The 24,707-nt window shown below is 57.4% G+C and overlaps 1 protein-coding gene across 1 annotated transcript; it reads left to right on the top strand.

Annotated features, from left to right (window-relative positions):
* Positions 1–217: 217 nt before the first annotated feature.
* Positions 218–24,707, top strand: VWCE (von Willebrand factor C and EGF domains). The gene is made up of 20 exons (XM_032414345.1): positions 218–327; positions 2,769–2,863; positions 2,970–3,059; positions 3,380–3,508; positions 5,726–5,842; positions 7,954–8,070; positions 8,958–9,086; positions 9,912–10,345; positions 10,428–10,521; positions 11,951–12,033; positions 13,437–13,524; positions 14,966–15,051; positions 16,395–16,512; positions 16,991–17,076; positions 18,403–18,499; positions 19,541–19,623; positions 20,725–20,815; positions 20,897–20,979; positions 21,290–21,380; positions 23,697–24,707. The coding sequence occupies exons 1-20, from the start codon at positions 218–220 to the stop codon at positions 24,299–24,301; spliced, it is 2,826 nt and encodes a 941-aa protein (XP_032270236.1). The 3' UTR covers positions 24,302–24,707.

The following is a 24,707-nucleotide window of genomic DNA, read 5'->3' as shown; positions in this document are numbered from 1 at the left end:
GCCAGAGACCCCCCCCCCAGCCGTCCGCCGCGTCTCCTCGCGGCCCCCGGCCCCTCCTCTCGGAGTCCCCAGCCCCCCTGCTCCGCTCCGCGTGCCAGCTCGGGGCTCGCTGGTTCGCTCCCCGCGGCGCCAGGAGGAGGGGCGAGGGCCGGCAGCCCCCTCCCCCGCGCGCCGCGCCAGAGCCCAGCCAAGCCGGGGGGACCCGCCGCCGCCGGTCATGTGGGCCGGACTGCTCCTCCGGGTCGCCTGCGTCGCGCTCCTCCTGCCGGGGGCCCCAGCCCGCGGCTACACCGGGAGGAAGCCGCCCGGGCATTTCGCGGCCGAGAGGTAAGCGCCTCGCGCCCCTCCCCTGTCCCGTCGCGGGGGCGCACCCGGCGTGGGGCAGAGGGGCTCCCGGGAGCCGCCGGCAGCCGCCGGCCGGGGCTCCCCTCCGGGGCGCTGTCCGCGCGCGGGCGCAGCCCAGGGGGTCCGGACAAAGAGACAGCAGCCTGTGCTCTGGGCGGGAGCTGTCCTGGCAAGGACCGGTGGGGGGGGGGGGGTTGGAGATCCAGGCGCTGCGTGAGCCCCTCTGAGTCTGCCCTGGGGCGTGGACCCCTGGCGAGGACAGCCCAGGACGTGCCACCTGGTCTCCGGAGCGGCTGGCCGTCGCTGGCGAACGGGCCTCCCCGGCCGGCGCGGCCGCTCCGGGGCCGGGGGCTTCCCCTGCGTCCAGGCTGCACGCACGCCGTGGACCTTGGAACCGCCGGGCTCTCCCTGGGTTACGTTTCGCTTTCCGCCTGTGTGTGCGCGCGGGCGGGGGTGGGGTGTTTGCCCCTTTGCTCTCTCCCGATGGATGCCACCCTCCCCTCGAGTCTCCTCCCGGCGGAGGCCGGGCCGCCGCGGGCCGCGAGCGCGTGTGTGCGTGATGCTCCGAGCGAGGGAACACGGTGTCAGCGCGCGGCCTGGCCCGCGGCCACCGCCTCGGGGGGCGCGCAGGGGGGCGGCCCCGCCGGGCTCGCAGCTCGCGCGTGTGTTCCGCAGCCACCGCCAGTTCCTGCCCAGATGGGCCCGGCTCCGCGGCGCTTCGGAGCCTTCCAGCCACCTGTCTCCCCGTCAGCGCCCGCCCGAGGAGGCTCCTTGGGGCGCTCGGCCCCCGCCCACCCGAGGGTGCGGCTCCACCAGCCTCCGGGGCATCCTTCCGGAGCCCCGTCTGAGGAGAAGGAGCTGCGGGCTCCGCTTTCCCAGGCTGCCGCCATAATGGCTCTAGCCGGGGCGGTGGGGACACAGCGCGGCTGCCGGCACCTCCCACCCCCCAGGGCCCCGCTTCCTTGCTTCTTCTGTGATGACTTCAGAGAAGGAAACGTCTCTTTGAGGCTCCAGGCACAGTTCGCTGCAGATGTTTCTGTGCTGCCACGTGCCCGCAGTTCTCCTTCCCAGAGTACTTGTCACATTTGACAGCTCTTCTCCCTGAGTGGAGCGAGTCTGCCTTCGCCATCCTTGTCCCCCAGTGCCTGCTGCCGCCCCTGGCACCTGGGGGGTGTTCCGTACACTGCCCGACCGGCAGGACATTCCCAGCAGGGGCAGCGCACAGTTGGGGAGGGTTTTCTTGTCCCTCTTCCGTGGTGCCAGGATTCCCAGCTAAGAGCGGGCTGGATTCCATCACTCTGCCCAGCCCATCACAGGACCAGTTCCAGTCACCGCCTCCGACCCGGTCTGGGCAGTGCACCTGCTGCTCCCTCCCCTTCTCCACTCCCACAGCTTGCCCCTTCTCTTGCCTGTCTCAGCCCAGATCCTGGCCTTCCAGGAAACCTCCCCTGACCCTCCTCGGGACTCCAAAGCCTGTCCCATTGTGGGGCACTGGTTACATTGTTTTGTTATCACCTGGGTCTTGTCTGCCCAGCGTCCCTGGGGGAGGGGAAAGTGGCTCGTTCATGACTCTTGTGCCATGCCTCACCCAGTGTCGGGCACTCTGGCTCCCCTTACTGGCACCTGCACCTGGGGAATGACATCTCTGGCTCGCCTGGGGCTGCCCTCCTCCTTTTTCTGCTGGCTTCCTTTCTCAGCCTTTCCCTCAACAGCCATTTAGTGAGCACCTACTTACTGTGTGCCAGGCATTGCTCTGGACACTGAGGGAAACAAAAAGGATGAAGCCCTGCTCCTCAGAGAATGAGAGGGGAGACAGACAATGAACGAATCAACAAATTGATAAGTAATTTAAGGTCCCAGGAAGTAAGTGTTAAGAAGAATAAAGCAAGATAAGGGTGGGTAAGATGGATCTCTCTGCGAAGGCGCATGAGCAGAGAAGAGACCTGGGTAAAGGAGGGAGTGAGCTGGGTACATTTCTGAGGAAGAACCTTCCTGATAGAGGGAACTGCAAGTGCAAAGGCCCTATGGCAGCCATGCCTGGGGCTCTTCATCTATTGCTATCTTTCCCCCTCAGTGCTGAGGCCCCTCTGAGCACCCCACCCCCCCAGCCACTGTGCTCCGTGTTCATGTGGCAGGTCCCTGTAGGAGGCTGGCCCCCCCCACTCCCCCCAGCCACTCTGCTCCGTGTTCACATGGCAGGTCTCTGTAGGAGACTGCTGTCTGTTCTCTCACACCTTTGTCTTTGTCCTGCTTCCAGGAGAGACTGGGTCATTTTTCTTTGGGAACTTCCCACTGCCCCTCTGGTGGGTTTCAAGAACGGTTTGTTGACTGACTTACTGACTGGCTGGGAGGCTTTCACTGCACGGCAGGCCAATCCCTCACCCAGAACAGAAATGTGGCAAGTGCTCTCTCCTCTCTCCTAGACGCCGGCTGGGCCCCCACGTCTGCCTCTCAGGCTTCGGGAGTGGCTGCTGCCCTGGCTGGGCCCCCTCCGTGGGCAGCGGGCACTGCACCCTGCGTAAGTGCCTGTCCCCGTGCCCCAGACACCCTCCCCAGCAGGGCGCTGGCTCCCTGGGCTGGCCTGAGTAGGGCCCCCACTCCCTCACCTGCATTTCTCCTCTCAGCCCTCTGCTCCTTTGGCTGTGGGAGTGGCATCTGCATTGCTCCCAACGTCTGCTCCTGCCAGGATGGAGAGCAAGGAGCCACCTGCCCAGGTAACCGGGGCTGGGCCATGGCTGATGGGAAGAATTCTTTTGGCGCTGCGACTATTGCCAGGCTCTGGGCTTTTGTCTTACTTAGAATATCATCTTCCAGCAACCCACTTAGGTAGGCCTTCTCATCCCCATTTTACAGATGAGGAAACTGAGGCACAGAAGTTAGTGGCTTGCCCAGGGTTACCTGGCTAGTAAGTGCCAGAGCTGGATTTAAGCCTCCAGGGCCACCTTCCCAGCAGAATTTAGGAGGAGCCCCGGTGAGGTGGGGGCGGCGGGCACTGCGGCGTGCGGTGTGCTCACGGGTGTGGTGCCTGTTTTAGAAGCCCACGGACCCTGTGGAGAGTACGGCTGTGACCTTACCTGTAATCATGGCGGCTGTCAGGAGGTGGCCCGAGTGTGCCCTGTGGGCTTCTCCATGACAGAGACGGCTGTCGGCATCAGGTGTACTGGTGAGAGACCTGGGCGCCGTGGGGGGTGCAGCGGGCGGGAATTCTGTCTCCTCCTCCGTCCGTCTGTCCGTCCTGCCAGGACAGTCTCCGGAGAGATGCAGGCCAGGCCGAGCGAGGCCAAGCTCTGCTGGGAGCGTGGGCAGGGCGGCAGGCAAACCCAAGAAATGGTCCCCTTCTGCTAATGAGCAGCTCTTATGGGCCAGGCACTGAGCTAGGGACTGCGGTGACGCGTGGTGGCTTGGTCCCTACTTCTGAACAGGAGGAGGGGAGACAGGTCAGGATAACCACGGTCCCATGTGATAGGGCCGTAACTGGCCAGGTGCCGGGAGCCGGGCCCACGGAGGGGCAGATAACCAGCACTGCAGGCGGGTTGACCGCGGAAGGCTCCCTTGGGATCGTGATGTTTGAAAGACGAGGAAAGCCAGCCTCAATACTTATTTTGTAAAAGTGCTGTGTGTTTGGGATTCTAAAACGTTCTTACAGGCAAAGTCTGTTACCTTCCTCACAGGCAGCTACTGGGACCAGTTTCTTGCATATCTTTCCAGAGAGCTGAAAGGAAGCCCCCACCCTTGGTTTTTTTTTTTTTTTTTTTTTTTTTTTGAGTTTTGACTTGGTAAAAATAATGTTTCTTCCGCACACATGAAAGTAAAAAATAACTTATTTTGGAACTTTTGGGAAGTAAAAGAAGGGTAGAAGATGAAAACTAACATGTCCCCAAAGTCCCTACCCAGAGATATTTGTTACTAAAATGAAATTGTTTCTTCTGCCCTTTGCCCTGGATGTGTGTTTGTGAGTGTGTGTACCTGTGTGTGTGTGTGTGTGTGTGTGTTAGGTGTGCATATCTGTGTGTTTTATAAATTGGGCTCATACCTTATGCAGAGTTTTTATTCTTTTTCTCACTTTATATTGTGGGGGGGACTAGTCCTTACGGCATAATTTTTTGCGGCCGTGTCTGTAGGTTCTCTGCAGGGTTTCACTACTCCTAGTAAAGGCTGCAGTAAAGAGGCTTCTCGTCAGCCTCTCTCCTTATTCCCAGAGGGAGAACCATTGGGTCAAGGGTCTCACTGAGGAGTTTTGGTGCTCGGGGCTCATTGCAACATCAGAGGAAGGCTGAAGCAATTCATCCTCCCCTGAATGTTTCCTGGGGAGCACTTTCTACACACACTTCTTGTTGCTGAGGCAAACCGGAACTGGGGACAGCCAGAGAACAATGTCAAAGCTAGCCCCAGGCAGGGGCGGGGGGCACCACCATGAGGGATCCCAGTGGGATGGGTTAGTCAGGGTGGGCTTCTAGAGGCGGTGGGTATGGTCCCGAGGGGCTGGCTGTGGGGAGAGCAAGTGGGGAGAATGAAGGTGTCCGGCAGGCATGGGGTCGGGGGGTGGGAGACACAGATCTTGTAGGTCCTCGAGAGCCGCCGTGGTTCTTAGAGAAGGGAAGCCGTGAAACCAGGGTGGGGAGTTCTGTTCGGTGGCGCCCCTCACCCCACAGTCCTGAACTTCCCCAAAGGACTGCTTGGATCTAGTCACCCCACCCTGGCAGAAGCCTCAGGGCCTCCTCGGCACTCCACAGCCGGGCCTCAACCCATTGTTCCAGCCTCCTGCTGCCCCAGCAGGAACCTCAGCTCTGGCCAGCCTGGTGGCAGGAGGAAGCTCCTCAGGCTCTCTCTCCTCCCAGTGCCTCCTGGTCCTCTGCCCATCTGTCCTCCAGGCGTTCCCCTGGCCTCGTGGGCATGTGGCGTGGCTCTTAATGTTATCAGACTGTACCCAGCTAGAGAGTCTGTGCCGTGTCTTGGTCACATTTGTGTCCTCAGCGGTCCTCCTCCAGATCTGCTGCATACAGGTGGTGCTCAATAAGCACTTAATGGAATTGAATCAGCCTTCCTGCTCACTCCCCTCTGCCCTCCTAGGGTTGCCCTGCGGTGGGGCCATTGGAAATGGTTCTGTCTCAGCCGTCCTCTCTGTCCTCTGGTCTGCGTGGGTCACAAAGAAGGAGCCTGGCCCCTCGGCCTCTGCTCTCTGGTGGTTCCCTCATGGCTGATGACTTTCCTGGTGGTGCCTGGTCTTTCTTCCTCGGGTGTGTCGGGGGGTGGTGGTGGTTTCCCCCCTGCTGAAGGCAGGCTTTGCTTGGGGACAGCGTCCTTGTGGGGTCGCTTTTCTTCCCCTGTACGCAAACAACGTGCAGAGTGGTCTGTGCAAGGATACTTTCTCTCTTCGCAGACATCGATGAATGCCTAAGCGCCTCCTGCGAGGGCCAGTGCGTGAACACGGAAGGCGGGTTTGTGTGTGAGTGTGGGCCGGGCATGCAGCTGGCTGCCGACCGCCACAGCTGCCAAGGTGAGTGGCCCGGGGACAGGTAATGATGATGCCGTTGCCGCGGCGGCTGGGCTCGGAGTCGAAGGCATGGCGGCCCCGCCCAGCCCAACGTGTGCGCTCCATGCATTACTGCATTTCCTGGTCCCCCGAGGCAGATCCTGTTATCATTCCCTGCTTTACTGATGGGGAAACTGAGGGTCACCCAAGGCCATTCCAGCAGGAAGCGCTGGGGTCAGCTTGAATCCTGGCATGTCCAACTCTAGGGCCCCTGCTCTGAGCTGGCTCTGCAGGGTGGAGGGATAGGGTGGGAGAGGCCTGGGGAGGGCCAGGGGCAGGACGGAGGAGGCCACTGAGATGAGGGAGGGCCATGGGAGAGGTCCTTCACCCACTGCCTTCCTTAGCTCCACCTGCCCCGCTGGCGGCCTGGCTGCCCCATCTGGTGGGGAGGGGCAGGAGGACGTTGGGGTGAGGGGTAAGTGCTGGGGGAGCCCCAGGAAGAGAAGGATTCTGCTCCTGAGTGAGCAGGGTGAGGGAGATCTTGTAACATAATTACCCCTTCCTTGAAGATGCCTTTTACTTACAGAAGGAAGCGGGGCAGATGAGGCAAAGGATTCCCCGTGAAAGTGTGGTATTGTTTTCTATTGTTTGAAATAGTCATAAATTGTAAAATAAGTTTTAAAAATGGCTACCTCCGGACCCTCTCTGCTACTCCTGTGCTCCGCTCTCCCACGGGAATAACCCTGATGTCTTAGTCTGCTCGGGCTGCTAAAACAAAATCCCACGGACTGGGCCATTTACACAACAGAATTTATTCTCACGGTTCTGGAGGCTGGGAAGCCCGAGGTCATGGCGCCAGCCCGTTCACTTTCGGCTGACGGCCCTTCCTGGCTTGCAGACGGTCTCCATGCTGTGTGCTCACGGGGAGAGAGAGCAAGCTCTGAGGGCTGTTCTTATAAGGGCACTACTCCCATCATGAGGGAGCCCCCTTCAAGACCTCATCTAAGCCCAATCACTGCCCAAAGGTCTCCCCTCCAAATCCCATCACATGAGGGGTTAGGATTTGAACATGTGCATCTGGGGGAACACAGCTCGCCCTAGCACCTGGTTATTGCTCTGATGCATGTCCTCCCTGCCTATCCCCACGACGTGTACACACACATACACACTCACAGAGATAGGATGAGCAGCTAACAGGTGCAGAGCTGGATTCCGGCATCGTGCTAAGCACTTTACGTGCATTTTCTCATTTCTTTCTCGTAATGAACTTGTGAGGCTGGTACTGTTTATTTCCATTTTCCTGATAGGAACACTGAGGCTTAAAGAAATTAAGTAACTTGCCCAAGATCATGTTAGAGCTGGGATTTGAGCCTCTGCTTGCTTGTTCCTCTCAGCAATCTGTCTTGAAGATCTCTCCACATCAGGGTAAATGGACCGGCCTTGCTTTTTTTAACTGCTGCCTGGGGCTCTGTAGTGCAACTATCCCACAGTGGACTAACTCTTCTCTTACTGATGGACATATACATTATTTCCAGTTTTTCCAATTTCAAACAATGGCATGGGGAAGCTTTGACATGGGAGGTGCTATAGAAGCTGAGTTTTGAGGTATGAGTAGGAGTTTTCCCCCAGACAAGATGGACAGGGATCCCAGGCAGACAAAAGAACGTGGGCAAAGAGGGAGGCCCACAAGAACATGGTGCATTTGGAAGGTGGCAGAACAAAGGTGGGGGACAGGGAAGGAGGTGGGAAAGGCCGTCCAGGGCTTGTGAGCTGTGGTGCGGCATCGATGCCTGTGGGAGCAGAGAGTGGCCCGGATGTTTGGTCAGATTATCCGGGACACTGTAGCACAAGGCTTGGGAGGAGCACGGGGAGATGCATCAGGCTGTTGCTCTTCTCCAGACCCAAGGCGAAGGTGGCCCAGGCTGGGGTAGGGCAGTGAGGATGGAGAGAAGAGGGCTGACCCAGAGAGGACTTCGTTGGTAGGCTGAATGTGGGTGGTGAGAAAGAGAGGGGTTAGGAGGGTGTCCCACGGCCCTGGGTGGGGGAGGGGATGGCAACGGGAGAGGAAGAGGGGAGCACACGGTTCTGACACTCCATGGGGAAATGAGCTGCAGCCTTGCCCTGGTCCCTTGCAGACACTGACGAATGCCTCGGGACCCCCTGTCAGCAGAGATGCAAAAACAGCATAGGCAGCTACCGGTGTTCCTGTAGACCCGGCTTCCATCTCCATGGCAACCGGCACTCCTGTGTAGGTAAGGTGGGGGGACCCTGTCGTCTTCATACTTAGGATGCCCATCAGGAAGATGGGCAGGGCGAGCCCAGGGACAGGGAAGGGCCAGCGGTCTGGACCTCCTGGCCGCCTGGAGCCTGTAAGCACTTGAGCCTTTGCTCAGAGGCTGCCTTTCCCTGGGGTTGGCGTGGCTCCTCATGGAAGACCCTGTCTTGGACTTTTCCTGGCCACGTGCCACTTTTATCCTGTTATGTTTCTCTTCCACCCCTCTCCCAGATACGCCCCAAGGATTCCTCTCTGCTCACCCATTTTCTTGGCTGCCTTTCCTCCCCTTGGTAAATAAAGCATGTTATGTCTTGGTTCCTCTGGTTTAGAAGGAGACCCCTGTTTTCTCAGCCCATTAGCGGAAATTTCCAGAAAGGGATTGGCATGTTTGGCTTAAGCGTGGCTCATGGGTTGAAGGTGGGGTCCCATGGGCCTGAAAACAGACCTTGTTCTGGCAGAGTTTGGTATTTGTCCCGAAGCCTACCTTGAGCAGTGCAATGATTCTTGAGACTCTTTTTCAGAAGGGGCCACACCATCCCCTACCCACACGTGGGAAGGTGGAAGGTTTGGAGATGAGATTCCCAGCGGGGCTCATCCCCACCAGCCAGGGCGTAACCATCGCTGGGTACTGCTGGGGGATGAGTCACTGGTGTATCCATTAAATGCCAACTGGGTGTATGAACCTTCCAAAGGGATTTCAGCCCCACTCCTAGACATCTGAGTCACGTCCCACACCCTGAGGCAGGGATGGACCCTATAAGAACATGGCAAGGAGACTTCCCCAGCTTTCTGGGCTTAGGGATGTTGGAAGAAGGGGTCGATCGCCCCAACAAGGCAGCTGTTGGCAGCGAGGCTCTCCTACAGATGTAAACGAGTGTCGGAGGCCGCTGGAGAGGCGAGTCTGTCACCACTCCTGCCATAACACCGTGGGCAGCTTCCTGTGCACCTGCCGACCTGGCTTCAGGCTCCGAGCTGATCGCGTGTCCTGTGAGGGTGAGCGACCAGCCCTGCCTTCGCCGACCCAGGCGCCGACCCAACGCTAGGCCCCGCCCCGGTCCACCCAGGCCCCCCCCCCCCCCCCGGCTCACCCCGATCCCGCCCCCGCCCTCCCGGGCTCCACCCCTCCCCTCTCGGGCCCCGCCCCACCCTCCCGGGCCCCGCCTCACACACAGGCCCCGCCCCTGGCCCTCCCAGGCCCCGCCCCCTGCCAGCCTTGGGCCTTCTTCCTTTTCCATCCGTTCTTTTTCAATTTATCCTGTTATTTCCAATTCTTCACTTTCTCATTTACGCCTTCCACTTCTTTATCCTCATCCTCCCTTGTCATTTTACTGTTTCCCTAACCTTTTTGTTTTCTTGCAAATGGTAAAAGGGAGAACAAATGATAGAGGAGCATGTGACAGGAGTCTGGGAGCCTGGGCTCCCAGGGACACTTTGGACGGTGTGGGGTCAGCTCACTCTGACATACGTCAGCAGTGCGCCCATAAACATGCGTACAAGGTCATCTAAATACTGAGCATGCTCTTTCTAGTCCACGGCAAGCTTTCCCCAGACTGTTCCTTCATCCCGACCTCAGCATGCCCTGCTGGGAAGCCACATCTGGGGGGGGGCGGGAGCAGGGGACCCACTCCCAACCTGTCACTTGGGCCTGCTCCTGTGGTGCTTTTCCATCCCCCTTGTGCGATCGTCACTGCAGCCCCCGTGGTCTTGGGTCGAACTGGTGGTATTAGACCCGTTTTGCTGATGAAGAAACTGGTCTAGAGACATCCAGTGACTGGTGGTGGAGGAGCTGCATTCAAGCCCCCTGGTCTTCCGTTTCAGCTTTCCCGAAAGCCGTGCTGGCCCCATCGGCCATCCTGCAGCCCCCGCAGCACCCGCCCAAGATGCTTCTGCTGCCCCCAGAGGCGGGCCGGCCTGCCCTCTCCCCCGGACACAGCCCTCCTTCCGGGGCCCCGGGGCCCCCACCTGGGGTTAGGACCACCAGCCTGCTGTCTCCCACCCCTGTGCCACCCACATCCTTGCCCTCCGCCCCAACTCGGCTGCTGGCCACCCTGGTGGCCACCCCCGTGCCTGGTGCCTCCCTCTTGGGGACCCTCGGACCTCCCTCACGACTACAGGAGGTGACCCCGCCCTTGCCCAAGGGCCCAGCAGCCACACAGATGGCACCGGGGTCCTCTGCCTGCTGGCACCTGGGAGCCACGTATGAATCAGGGAGCCGCTGGACAGAGCCTGGGTGTTCCCAGTGCTGGTGCCAGGTAGGTGGGAGGGATCCTGGGGGCTGCCCGGGTCTGGTGTCCGGGGCCTTGTGATGGCTGGAACTCCTGCTTCTGCTTCCAGAACGGGGAGGTGACCTGTGAAAAGGTGACGTGTGAAGCTGCTTGTTCTCACCCGATTCCCTCCAAAGATGGGGGCTGCTGCCCATCGTGTACAGGTGGGAGCTGGTCTGGGGAAGGCTGTGAGTTCCCCACATGGTCCTACTTCTTCCCTTCCCCAGCCCTTCTGCAGCTGAAAGGCTGTTCTCCAACTTTTGGGGACGTTAGAATCACTTGGAGGTTAATTCCTGGGTCTCATTTATCCGGTGTGGGCAGGGCCTGGGAGTTTGCATTTCTAACAAGATCCCGGGTGATGCTGCCCTTGCTGGTTGGTCCAGGAACCACACTTTGAGAACCACTGGTGTATGCTGTGGTATCCCTCAGGGGGAACTTTTCATCTTCTGGGGATCCTTTTGAGCTTCATTCATTCATTCATTCATTCATTCAGTGAGTTTCTCCAGATCTACCCAGCAGTCCCCCTACCCTGCCCCAACTCTCCTCCTACAGCCAGGAGAGTAATCCTTTGTAAATTCTGTCCTCTCTCCTTTTTTTTTTTTTTTTTTTTTTAAAGATTTTATTTATTTATTTGACAGAGACACAGCGAGAGAGGGAACACAAGTGGGGGGAGTGGGAGGGAGAAGCAGGCTTCCCGCCGAGCAGGGAGCCCGACGTGGGGCTCGATCCCAGGACCCCGGGATCATGACCTGAGCTGAAGGCAGACGCTTAACAACTGAGCCACCCAGGCGCCCGTCTGTCCCCTTTCCAATTTACTCCCATAACCTGCTTACAGTTTTTCACTTGTTTCCCCTTGCTGTTAGGATACAGACCCTAAATCCTCACGAGTCCTTCGACAGAGCTTCTCAAACTCACTCCACACGGGATCCCTGGGATCTTGTTAAAACACAGCTTCTGATTCCGTAGATCTGGGGAGGGGCCTGATACTCTGTGTTCTCTGAAGCTCTGGGGATAAGACGCTGCAGTGAAGACATCTTCCGAAGGGTTAGAATGAGAATAGACGTAGTGGTTTCTTAATGATAATTGTGACCTTTTGCCATGTTCCTACTATATACTGAGCCCTGAATGTGAATGGCTGGGCCCCTGACATGTGAGGCTGTGGATCCTTCCAAGGCCCCTGCAGGGCACGTGGTAGTGTTCCCATTTTACAGTAAAGACAACTGAGTCCGTAGAGGTTAAGTGACATGTCCAAGGTCACTCAGGTGAACTGAACAGACAGACCAGGTTTTTGAACCCAGGGCTGCCTGGCTGCCTTTCTTGCCATATGGGAATAAAATGCCATGTTCTCAATAGAGTCCGGGGTTTACAGACATGAATGGAACCCTCCTGGGCCATCTTCTGCGGGTGTCTCCTGCTTGCTTCTCCAGGGGTCCTAGGACCACACAGTCCTGGGTACCTGGATCTGCCATGCCTGGGGCGTCCTGGCTGGTGAGAGAAAGTTCCCGGTACATTACGCCTGGAAAAGTACTGAGACCTCAAGCTTCCTCTACTTTGAAGAGGTCTGATGCCTCCACTCCTGTTTGTCTTTCAAAGGCTGTTTTGACAGCGGCGTCATCCGAGCTGAAGGGGACGTGTTTTCCCCTCCCAACGAGAACTGCACTGTGTGTGTCTGCCTGGTGAGCGTCACAAGAGCCCCAAAGCCTTGCGGGTATTTTCCTAACCTTTGGGGGTTTTAGAGGAAGAGGGAAAGATGAGCTTGTTAAAGGTGAGCTTGTCAAATGGAGGGACAGTTCCCAGGTTGTGGATTTTGGGCGGAACCTGTCGAATTTAAAGGCGTGGGGGTCTGTGGAGTCGAGGAGCCTTGTGCTGAGCAGCGAAGAGCCAGCAGGCAAACAGGGTCCATCTGTCTAGGAAGGGGAGGGGATGGAACTCCCTCGGAAACTTCCCACCAGGGAGGCTGTTTTTCCCTCCAGGCAAAATATTTGCCAGCACAATAAAGGTATCCACATTTGGGACGGAGGAGGCTTATTACCAGGCTCAGCTTGTTAAGAGTATTATTTTGCTGTAGGCCAATTTGCTTCTCTAAGAATAGTTATTAAGCACCTACTGTGTTCCGGACACGGCCAGGTGCTGTCCCACAGATTGGATTAGGAGCACTCCGTGCGTACCAGGCTCGGGGCTTGGGGCTTTTCTTCTGTCACTTCACCCGTGGCTCCTGGCAGCTCGTCTGGGTCAGCTTTCCTGTCCCTGTTCTACAGATGAAAAGACAGAGGCATGAGCTGGGCTTTGAGGCGAGGTCTGTCTGCATCCACGGCCTGGGCTCCGCCTCCCGCCCCTCACTGCCTCCCCCTGACCGTCGCTGGCCTGGTGGCGAAGGGCAGCGGCCGCCTTGGAAGGCAGGGGGCGGGGCACGGAGACGATGAGCACCACCCTTTACCGAGCCCTCCTCGGGTGCCACGCATATGCAGCGGCCGAGCACTTTCGTGGATCATGTCGTGGCACGAATCCTCCGCAAGCCCCCGTGGAGGCGCCGTTTCCAGCTCCTCTCACAGATAGGGAGACTGAGGCTCAGCGGGCTGACGTACATTGGCCAAAGTCACATGACTCAGTGGAGGAGCAAACACTGCTTCTCAGCTCTGGCTGGCTCCAGAGGAGGGTTTTTGTTTTTTTGTGGGTTTTTTTTTTTTTGCCTTAATTTCAAATTTTGAAATTTAGTTTTAAAGTTAATTCTTTGACTAGCCAATAGAGTCACCTGGTTCAAAACTCAGATGCACAGGAAGGTGTCTCTGGTGGAGTAACCTCTGTTCGCCTCTCCCCGGCATCCTTCCAGAGCTTCTGTATGCTGTGGGAGGATGTTCTCAGCACACCGTAGTAAACGCCAGGACCTGGGTCCCTGCACACTGTCCTTGTTGTCACCATGGTGGCATTCAGAGATCTTGGATGGCTTCCTTTAGGAGGCTTTGGTGTTGGGCAGGAGACCTGAGGAGTGGCTTGAAATAGGGAATGAGCTGAGGGGCGGGAGGGCCTGGTTCTCCTCCTCCCCTCTGCCCCCACCCAGCACCATCTCTCCCCTCGTCAGGCCGGAAATGTGTCCTGCATCTCCCCCGAGTGTCCTCCCGGTCCCTGTCAGACCTCCCTGAAGTCAGATTGCTGTACTTGTGTTCCAGGTCAGTGACTCTTTGGGGATCGGGTGGGGGGGGGTTAGCTCTTTTGTGTGTTTTTGGGAGCAGGGTGAACGGAGCAGAGGATAGGGATTGATTTTTGCTTTAGAAACTCAGATCAAGTGGAGCATTTCAAAGTACCAGTTTAATTGAGCACCTACTATGTGCACAGTGGTTTGGATGCTAGATAGCGCTCCCCGCCCCAGGAGGTGCCTTCAACACAGCCAGGAAGGGGTGTGAGTCCACCCTTGGCATGGCTCTGTCTTGAGGCTGGGAGGGCGTCTCCCCTTCCCCACTAATGAGTTGGTCCTTTGTTAAAAATGTGGTTCTCTTTTCCTGAGATGACCTCATCATCATCACGAATGTTCCCTGACGGCTCTGTGCTGTTGCTTGCCAGCCCTTGATCTCATTGAATCCATGTGGCTCAGCCTTGAGGGAGTACTATTCATAGCCCCATTGTATAGGTGACAAAACCGAGGCTCACCGAGGTCGTCACTGCCCAGAGACATACAACCAGTTAATACAAGAACAGAACTTGAAATCAAGCCTACCTGATTGCAAAGCTGGTGTTCTTTAAAAAAATGTTTTTCTTAACTTTTAAATGTTATTTTTAGCTAAGACATTTTTGAATAGTTAATATACTGCCTATGAAGTAGTAACCGTTATCAGCTCTTATCAACCCCATTCTACAGATGGGAAGACTGAGGTTTAGAGAAATTAAGGATGTTGCCTCAAATCCCTCCCTACTGAGTTGCATAGCTGGGATTTGAACCCAGGGCAGTATGACTAAGCCAGGTGGGCCTGGGCTAGCTTGCGGACTGTTTCGGTGGGGGGATCCTCGGATTAGAGGTTTTCACTGACTTCTCCTGGTCTCCAGGGGATGGCTTCGGCGCCAGACCTTGTCTTAGGCATCTGGGGCAGTCTCTTTTTTCTTTCTTTCTTTCCTTTTTTTTTTTTTTAAGATTTTATTTATTTATTTGAGAGAGAGAGAGAGAGAGAGAGAGAGCACAAGCAGGGGGAGGGGCAGAGGGAGAAGCATGCTCCCTGCTGAGCAGGGAGCCCAAGGCGGGACTTGATCCCAGGACGCTGGGATCATGACCTGAGCTGAAGGCAGATGCTTAACCAACTGAGCCACCCAGGAACCCCTGGGGCAGTCTCTTTTCATTTCTGCTTTTCTGTTACTTTTTAGTGATTCAGGGAGTCCCCTCCTTTTTTGGTTAAGGATCTTAGTTTACATGTGATTCATTCTCCATCAGTTTTTAAGCAGCAGCTTAGTTTGTGTCGAGGGTTTGGAGGGGAGTGGTTGGCTCCCTGAGCGGGGTGCATGCTCTGGAGCATGGTGGGAGTGTGTTAGCTTCCCCAGGGCCCCCCCGACCCACTGTTCCCCTTTCTCTCTAGCTGCCCCAGCCCAAAGACCTTGAGCTGCCTCTCCCTTTCTCCTCTGCAGTGAGATGCTATTTCCACGGCCGCTGGTACGCAGACGGGGCTGTGTTCAGTGGGGGTGGTGACGAGTGCACCACCTGTGTCTGCCAGGTAGGTGGGTGCAGGAGAGAGGCCGGGCACAGGCCTTCGCTAGCGTGCCTTGACCAGGAGAAAAGGAGCTGCCATGCAGCGGAAGGGACACTGAGGCAGCAGAGGCATTATGGGGACCTGCATTCACCAAGGGCTACCCACAGTCTCCATGAAGTTCACCCTTCAGCAGAGCTATTTATAGAGCACCTACTGTATGCCTGGAGCAGTGCTGAGTGCTGGGGACACAGCTAAGCACAGGACAGCCCCAGTCCCCTCTTTCAGGGGGCCCACAGCCTAGGTGGGCCATGGGCAGGTGACTAGGGCTCCTGACTGGAGGGGAAGGCTTCTTGGAGGGAGAGGTGCTAAGTCGAGATCTGAGGGGTGAGGGACTTATTAGAAGAGGATCCGAGGCAGGTGTGCCTGGCAGAGCAGATGCCTGGTGTGAGCAGATGGCAGGAGGTGAGAGCGCGTGGCCTCCTGTCAGGGCCTGAAGGTGTCCCTTCTGGTTGGGGCGCAGAATGTGGGAGACGAGTCAGGCAGGAGAAGAGGCTGCAGACAGGGATGGTGCTTGGGTTGGGGTCCGAGAAGCAGGGCCTGGGGCATGTAAGTGATTTTCCGAAGATTCTCAGGAGAAGCCAGCCAGGGAAGCGGGACAGTCAGGGGACAACGGGGTCTCAGGCTGATCCCACAGGGAGCTCTGGAGTGAGTTGCATGGCGGAGATGGCTGTGCACAGAGGCCAGGGAGCTGGGCATCAGTCAGTTGTATATGTTCTCTCTGCTCCCGGAGAGTGGAGTGGGGGGTGAAGGAACCATCCAGGTACCTGGAGGGCCCGTCCCCTGTCAGCCAAGGGCAGTACTTAGGGGAAGGGGTCTTGGGGAGGAGGGGGCCCCATAGCCTCTACCTCAGACTCAGTCATGAAGGGTTTTGCCAGCCAGGCTGAGGGCTCTGGGCTTGGCAGAGCTGCTGATGGGTTTTAGGTTTGGAGCCATGCAATCCCACTGGTGCACGAGAACTTTCTCTGGCCGCAGAGTGAGGGCAGACTGGAGGGAGAGCAGGAGGCTGTTGCTGAAGTGAGGGGAAGTGGGGCTGGGGCTGCAGCCTGGGAAGGCAGGGACCCCCAGCCCAACAGCCGGGACATCCCAGAACACGCTCCCAGCCTTTCCCCCCTACTTCCTGCCCCCCTCCCCCACATCACACCACCCCCACCCCACCCCCACTCCTCCTACGCCTCCCCCCAACCCCCCACAGATTCTTTGTCACTTTTAGGAGGGTGACAGCCGCTTGCCAGCCTCCTCTTTAGCTTTCAGACGGCCCAAGGCTGGGGAGTTGCCCTCACTGGCCTGTGCCCTTGGTTCTCTTCCAGAATGGGGAGGTAGAATGTTCCTTCACACCATGTCCAGAACTGGACTGCCCCCGAGAGGACTGGTGGCTGGGCCCTGGACAGTGCTGTTTCACCTGCCGGGAGCCCACACCCATGACAGGTGAGGGCCCCCAGCCCTGCATGCCGGCCTCTGCCCCACTTGGGGCCCGGATGCCCTCCAGGAGGGTGGCGGCGCTTCACCTGCTGAGACCCTGTGTGTGTTTCTGGAAGCATGTCTGTGTGTGTGGGAGCGGCATCTGCTCCCGTATGTCTCTGGGAGGGTGCGTGTTTGTGCGGCTGTGTGCAAGTGCGCATTTACGGGTTCTGAGGTAAGCATCTGTTTGCGTGAAGCTGCCTGTGTGGACCGGGCACGTGTTTGGGGGGAAAACTCCCTAAATGTGGGAGCTGGATCGGCAGCTGCAGGCAGCCCCTGGGCCCAGCAGGTGGGGCGATGGACGCTCTGGGGGACCCTCTGTGGTGGGAGTGAGCCGAGGCGGCTGTCCTTGGGTGGCAGGCACGCTGTAGGTTGGGCAGGCGTTCAGGGCCCTCCTTGGCCCTTGTGCCCACCCGTGCTTTCTCTCTCACTGTCCCCTGGCCAGGCTGCTCTCTGGACGACAACGGGGTTGAGTTTCCGATCGGACAGATCTGGTCTCCCGGTGACCCCTGTGAGTTATGCATCTGCCAGGTGAATGGCAACCTGCACGCCTTCAGCTGCTCCCCCCTCCGGCTGTCCCTGCCTCGCCCCGAGCAGACCCCTCGGCCCTGACCGGGCCCTCCTGGCCAGGCCTCCCTGCTGCGCCCGAAGCTGGGCCACCTCAGCCTGCCCTCCTTCTCCCTCCTATGCTGGCAGCTTCTATTTGTACAGAAAGGGGTGTGACCTGCTGCTTGGGAGGAGTCAGGGGTCCCAAGGGTAGGATTTCCCTGGGCACGGATAACTGAAGGAGTGGGGTGACCTGAGGCTCCGTGGTTCGGGCCTTTCCTGCGACACTGCAGGGTTTTTCCTTCATGACCTGAATCTGTGACCTCAGCTCATCCGAAACGGATAAGGAGACGGTGCAGGGGTCTTAGATTAGAGTCAGATGGGCCCAGATGCAAATACAGCCGCTTACCATGAAACACTCTGGTCACAGCTCATTGTTTAAGTACACGCTCGCTTTCCTTTCTGCTTTAGAAGAGCCTTTAGTCCATTGGAGCTAAGAGCTTTCTTTCTCAAAATGAGGTCCGTGCCCCAGTGGTGCCTGCTGGACGTGCAGAATCTCCAGATCCAGAGGTCTGGCTACTCAGACCTCCGCACTCAGAATCTGCATTTTAATCCCCCGGGTGACTCGTGTGCACACTGGTGTGTAAGAGGCACGGCCTTCGAGTGTCTCGGATGCACCGTTTGTGAAAAAGCCTTAGACCTTTGCAAAACTTGGAAGCGTTTCATCGGAATTACAGTTGGGAGGAGGGCATATCCGCTGCCTTTCCCCTTTATGACTGATCCAGGGCACTCATAGTATGAGAAAGCGACACAAAAGCTTCATCAACATTCAGAGTCTTAGACCAAAAAAAAAAAAAAAGAAAGAAACCATATGTGGTGCTTTTGTCTTCTGAAATAGACATTTCCGGTGGAATAGTTTTCTATAAAAATAGGATTTTATGGTACTCCATAGGTTTGGGGTGAGCGAGGGTTCCAGGCAAAAGCTGAGTGAAAGAATTTGGATGGGGTGGTGGTGAGCTTTGGCTGGTGCTGGAGAGGGACAGGAAGCCACGGACACCAAAACCCCGCTCTGACCTTCCTTCTCCTTAGATAGGGAGGCTTTCGTGGAAGGCTCACACCCCCTTTCCCCAGGAGCCGGTCCTCTTTGTGGGGGACCTGCCACCTCCCATCATGGCAAGCCTCGGCCAATTTGCAGCACTGCCCTTTCTTGGGGGTGGGGGGTGCTGGGAGGTGCTGGGAGGGTGGAGTGGGGCAGGGAGGCGGGGCCTGGTGTTACAGGTGGGGTCTTGGTGAAGTTCTTCCTTCCTTCAGGCAGATGGCTCAGTGAGCTGCAAGAGGACAGACTGCGTAGACTCCTGCCCTCACCCAATTCGGATCCCTGGACAGTGCTGCCCGGACTGTTCTGCAGGTAATTTCCTGCTTGGGGGGCTGCCCAGCACCCCCTGCTCCCCTTGGCGGGATCCTGCCCCCCTCCCCCGCTTCTGGGCTTGTCCTGCACCAGGCTTCTCCGTGCAAAGGATGGACCACACGGGCTTCATCCCCGCAGCCCCACGGGGCCAGCCCGTGGTACGATGATGAACGCAGGCTTCAGAGATACAAAGCCGTCTGCCCAAGGCCGGCCCTGTCTGGGTGCCAGAAGCAGATGTGGAGATACGCTGAGCTTCCAGCCCGGGTGGGGGGACCAAGGAACCATCCCTGTGAAACAATCAGGGAACAGTGAGAGAACGTAACAATGCTGCTTTCTTTTTTTATATTAATGTTCCGCTTTTCCATGATTTCAAAAGTAACATTTTATTGAAGTACATACAGAAAGCAAAAATAAAAACAATTAAAAAGGGCCCCTTATCACTTTTAGCCTCGTGGTTTTTGTTTTTCTAATCTCTCTTCGTGAAGTGTCTCTGTCTCTATGTCCCAGGTCTATAACATGTGTCTGTATCTAACAAATAACATACAGATGTTCTAAAACATTTCCCTGTTGTCCTATCACCTGCTCTCTGCTTCCTAGGATGTGATAAATGTCATCTAGGTGGCAACACTCAGATCAGACCTCAGTGGGCTTGGGGAAGCCCAGGGGAGGGGTGTGGGGGAATGTTCTGGAAGGTGGGGACTGGCTGAGTGGTTGGGGGGGAAAGAGCAGAGAGGATGGCAGTGGTGCCTGGGCCAACCCCTCTGGCCTGATCCTGCCCAGGGAGGGGCAGAGGAGGAAACACTCCCTTCCCTGGAAGTGGAAACATTCTGATCCCTCTGCTAAATCCAGGGCAAAAAAAAAGAGGTGGCACCCAGTCCAGACCTGTGTTTTGTCCCTTCCCCAAACCCCAGGGTGACTGCCTGGGGAGGCAGTTGGCCTGACCTTTGCTACCCAGAAAGCTCTCGGACCTGAGCCCTTGGCAGGAGCCTGGCCACCGGCCACCTGCCCGGCGGGCGCTCACCCCCGTGCTCTCTCTGGCAGGCTGCACCTACACGGGCAGAATCTTCTACAACAACCAGACCTTCCCGTCCGTGCTGGACCCGTGTCTGAGCTGCATCTGCCTGGTACGGCTCCCCCAGCCCTGACCCCTGTCTGTGGAGACTCCCCAGGGGCTGACACCAGCTCCTGGACCTTGGAGGCGCAATCCAGAGCCCTCCATGAGAAGGGTCACTCTGGGTCACGGGGAAGGTTGGCTCCCTCTAGCCCTGCCCAGGGTGAATCTTTACCCAGGGCCAGAGAAATCGTTTTTAAGCCTGCATGGCAAAAGTCCTCTGCTTCTGGGTGACCAGAGGGCATCTGGGGGGCTCCTCATAGTATAGCGTGGGAGTGCTCCCTGAGAGCACAGGTGAGGGACTCCATCCCAGGACTCTGAGCTGTGGTCTCAGACTCACATGATGGAGCTCTTACCGTGTGCCAGTCTGGCTCTCGGCCCTTTCCTTGCATGAGCTCAGTTAATCTTTGCAAGAATCGTGTGAGGTGGGAGCCACTCTCCTTTCCATCTGTGGGTCAGAAAAATGAGGCACAGCGAGAAGTCATTCTTCCCTCAAGATCCTGCTGCTAGTCCGCTGAAGTGCCAAGAATTGAATCCTGGTATCCCGAGGCCGTGTTCTCGGAGGTGCACTTTGCCCCGAAGCCAGACTGCCTCTCAGTCTGAAAAAGCATATGGGATTGTCTGTATTGTTTAGGACTGGGAAAATGGGGGAGAAAGGCCTTCCTGCCTGTGTTGCTGGGAACGTTTGATGCCCGTGGAGCTTCTTGCTTACAGTGGGTCAGGACGCAGCATGGCAAGCGACAGGTCTGCGGGATCAGAGGAACTTAGCGCCGAGCGTCTCGGCCTCTGAGTGGGCCTGTTCACTCACGTGCTTTGGGGAGCTTCAGGCTCTGGGTCCTTCTCTCTCCTTGGTATTTGGTGCTCACCTTTCCCGGGTAATTCGTGGGTTTGTTCCGCTGGGGCCTTTTGGCAGATGAGCTGCGTGAACAAGGCCAGGCCCCTGGCCCTACGGGGCTTGCGTTCTGTCAGGAAGACAGACTCTGACTGAGTGGATGAACCTGTCCCCGCACCACGGGGGCTCCGATGGGCACTCAGTGGCTCTGTGGCCATCCTTCCTGAGTGTCCTGTCGGCGGCCCAGAACAAAGGGACTCGTGTGTTTTCTGTGTCGTGCAGCTGGGCTCCGTGGCCTGCTCCCCCGTGGACTGCCCCATCACCTGCACCTACCCTTTCCACCCTGATGGGGAGTGCTGCCCGGTGTGCAGAGGTGAGTGGGGGAGCCGCTGCCTCGCGTCCCAGGCTCCCGGGGAGGCCTTGGCTCATGGCCTGGTCTCCTCCACCCCTGCAGATTGCAACTACGAAGGAAGGAAGGTGGTGAACGGCCAGGTGTTCACCTTGGACGATGAGCCCTGTACCCAGTGCACATGCCAGGTAAGCTGGGCCTGGGGACTCGGGAGCGGCCCGGCCAGGGGACTGCTGCTTGCCTTTTGTCCCTTTGCGAAACTCTGAGTCCCCTTAGCCCACGGAAGCCCATCTTCCTCCTGCCTTCCCAACTTTCAACAGCAGCTAGAATGCCTTTGGATTTGATGGTATCCTCCCTCTTTGTGGGTTCCTTAAAGCAGCCCTACTGTGTCAGCCTCCATCCCAGGATCTTTCTGTGGGTGGAAGAGGTGCCTAGGGGCACTGTTACAGGAGGGGAGACGATCTGGGCTTCCTCATGTGTGTGCTTGTGCTTCCCCAGCTGGGAGAGGTGAGCTGTGAGAAGGTCCCCTGCCCTCGGGCCTGCTCTGACCCCTCTGGGCCCCCCGGGGACTGCTGTCCCTCCTGCCCAGGTAAGCGGGCCTCTGGGTCCTGAAGCTTCTCTGTGTCTTCCTGCACTTTACTCTTCTTCCCAGAGACCTAGAACTTGTAAGGGGCTGGATGTGCGAAGCCCGGGCTCAGAGAGGGAATGTGTTCTGCCCGAGGTCACACAGCCAGCATGTGGCGAGGACACATGGTTGGGGCCCTGTGGTTAGCAGGTGGAGTACTGGGTGGTGGAGCTTTGGGAGCGGTGTGGGACCTCCTGGGGCAGGACAGCGCGGCACCAGACGGGGGTCCTCACCCGACCAGGGTCCTCGAGAAACAGGAAACTCACCATGATGTAGCTGGCTCCCCATACTCCCACCAACTCTACGCTGTGTGTCTTGAATTGAATTTTTCTGATTTAACATGTCCATAAAGTACCTTAAATGTTGCTATTTTATGCTTTTTTTTTTTTTTTTTTTTTAAAGATTTTATTTATTTATTTGACAGAGAGAGACACAGCGAGAGAGGGAACACAAGCAGGGGGAGTGGGAGAGGGAGAAGCAGGCTCCCCGCGGAGCAGGGAGCCCGATGTGGGGCTCGATCCCAGGACCCGGGATCATGACCTGAGCTGAAGGCAGACGCTTAACGACTGAGCCACCCAGGCGCCACCTATGCTTCTTTTTAAAAAAAAAGATTTTATTTATTTGAGAGAGAGCGAGCACAAGCAGGGGGAGCGGCAGAGGGAGAGGGAGAAGCAGACTCCCCGCTGAGCAGGGAGCCCGATGCGGGGCTCTATCCCAGGACCCTGGGATCATGACCTGAGCCGAAGGTAGACGCTTAACGACTGAGCGACCCAGGCGCCCCTGCTTTATGTTTTTTAAACTTCCAGGAAGACATTGAATTTTTCTACTGATTTGTGGCCTGGATTTCCTCTTGGATAAAATACCTGTTTAACTCCTTTGGCCTTTTTAAGAGGATCCTCCATATTTAGGGTCGCTCTTCAGGTCCATGGCTGAAGAAGAGCTGCCATCAGGACTGGGGGGGCTGGAAGCATCCTGAGCCCCTATAGCCCTGTTGTTGAGAACCATCGAGCACTTTGTAGATCTTGCTTCACTTAACCCGCCACAGACTCCTCAGCAAGCCGATGGTGATTATTCCCCCTGATTAGTCCAGAGACTAATCGTTAGCTAAGATGCCAGGCCGCGTGTGGAGCGTGTGACCCATGTTACCTCAGCTGTGATTATATCTCCATTTTGCAGATGGGCAAATGGAGGCTCAGAGACGTTAGGTTTCTGTCTTAAGGCTGCGCTCTAGCTGGCGGCGCTGGGCTCAAGCCCAGGTCTCTCTGATTCCTTCCCCCGTGCTCTGCTGCTTCCAGATGGGGAAACAGAGGCCCAGGGAGGTGAGGTGCAGAGCCGGGCCCCTTCTCCTGGAACACACTGCTTTGGCTACGTTCGCACACGCCTCTTCCTAACAAGAGCTCCATAGAAGGAGAAAGCACTTTTTGTTGCACTAGAATATGAATTGTTTCCTTTTGATAATTCATAAAAGTCACAGTTTTCCTGAGGTATAGATCACATCCCGTACAATTCACACGCTCAAAGTATACAATCCGGTGCCTTCAGGCAGGTTCAGAGTTGTGTGACCGTCCTACAGGTGATTTTTAAAATACAGTCCATTCCAGGTTTTCCGGGCTTGACAGCATCTGTCTCTTCCTGACCTTTCTCCAACACTCTTCCTTCTTGTGCTTCTTCCTGCCCCATGTTCTCTGTGCCTAGCTTCTTCCTCTGCTTGTTCTCCTCCCATATATCAAGCCCTTATGATGTGCCAGGCTCCAGGCTGAGACTTAAAAGAAATTATTTTTTTCAATAGACTTTATTTTTTTTGAGCAGTTTTCGGTTCCCAGCAAAAGTGAGCGAAGGCAGGGCCTCCCCGACTAACAACAGCCTACGCCAGATGGGACATTTGTTACAATCCGTGAGCCTCCCGCACTGGCGCAGGATTATCAGCCCAAGTCCGTGGTTAACATCCGGGTTTGGGCTGGGATTTCCCGCGCGCACCATTCAGTCAGTGCTCAGAGTGGCCCTGTGAGTCGTTAGGATGCCCATTTTACAGATGAGGACGCAGAAGCCCAGTGGAGTTATGCGCCTCATACAAGGTCACACAGCCAAGGCCTGGCAGAGTGACTTTGGCGGACTGCTTCCCTCTGCTCATGGTTCCTTTTTGGTCTCCGCCTGGAGGCAGGGGCCACTGGTCCTTACCAGGTGTGAGCAGCCCCTGTCCCTCCCCGTGCAGCTCGTCCCGGGGCCGCCTCGGCTGTCGGGAGAACCCCAGTGCATCTTGTTTCCTCCACCTCTCTCTAGGTGGCCCAGAGAGGAAGGCGGTGGAGGTCAGCAAAGCAGCTCGGAGTGCCCGTGGAGATGCTGAGGCCCCGGTGAACTGTAGCTCCTGCCCAGGCCCCCCGGCAGTGCTGCCTCAGAAGTCGGTGCTCCACGTCCTCCAGCTCCATCTCAGAATGAACCTGTCTAACGCACAGACTTTACCCACGAGCCCCTCAGGAGCCCAGGCCTCACCCTCACCCCCTTTGGGGCCTGAGGGCACATTCCTGGGGGAGCCTGGGGCCTCCCAGCCCTCACCAGGGCCTTCGATCCCTCCAGGAGCCTCCACTCTACCTCCAGCCCCTCCCGGGGCTCCTGGGCTTCCTCCTATTACTCCAGAGCCTTCAGCCTCAGCCTCCGGGGCCCAGACAGTGACCAGAAGGCCTTCTTTGTCTGCCATTGTCCTGACTGAAGCTTCAGCCCATTCCACGATGGCCCCCAGCCCCTCAGAGACCGCCGCCACCCTCCTCAGGCCTCGCAGACTCTCTCCCGCCACCTCCAGACTCTCTGCAGCCCTCGCAGCCACGGCCAGCTCCAGCCCCCAGCGGCCCGCCACGGGGACCTCACGGGAGGACGAGTCCACCGGGTAAGCAGGCCTCCAGGTCAGGGCCGTGCCTGGGACACGCCAGACAGAGAAAACGGCCAGCAGCCCTGGGCGCTGGCGGGGAGGCTCTGGGGCCAATGAGGCCGGTGACACCCGACGCTCACTTCTGCAAGGCTCCTGGAGGGATGGAAAGTCCCCAGGGCCCCACGCAGACTTGTCCCCAAGAAGCATTTGGAACGTGCTGTGAGAGCAGGTAATCGGCACTCTCCATGGTCAGTATCCTCCTTGGACACCACGGCCGGCCTGTCTTTTGAGGAAGGTCGGGCTGCTGAGCTCCCCGCTCTGGAGGACAACAGTCGGAGAGGGCCTGGGATTCCCCTGGGACTGTGCCACCAGCCATCCTGCCTCCCTCCCTGAGGTTTCCTGATTAAAGCCTGTCTCAGTCTCCCCCA

Source organism: Phoca vitulina, unplaced genomic scaffold, assembly GCF_004348235.1.
Source record: "Phoca vitulina isolate PV1807 unplaced genomic scaffold, GSC_HSeal_1.0 scaffold16, whole genome shotgun sequence".
Classification (NCBI taxonomy): domain Eukaryota; kingdom Metazoa; phylum Chordata; class Mammalia; order Carnivora; family Phocidae; genus Phoca; species Phoca vitulina.
This window is presented reverse-complemented; position numbering and strand designations above follow the sequence as displayed.

Bases quoted from the DNA above. Each gene is read 5' to 3' on its own strand.
- VWCE (XM_032414345.1), top strand. From the start codon at position 218: ATGTGGGCCGGACTGCTCCTCCGGGTCGCCTGCGTCGCGCTCCTCCTG. The intron at 10,522-11,950 runs GTGGGAGCTGGT...TGTCTTTCAAAG, and splicing joins CTGCTGCCCATCGTGTACAG to GCTGTTTTGACAGCGGCGTC. The intron at 21,381-23,696 runs GTAAGCGGGCCT...ACCTCTCTCTAG, and splicing joins CTGCTGTCCCTCCTGCCCAG to GTGGCCCAGAGAGGAAGGCG.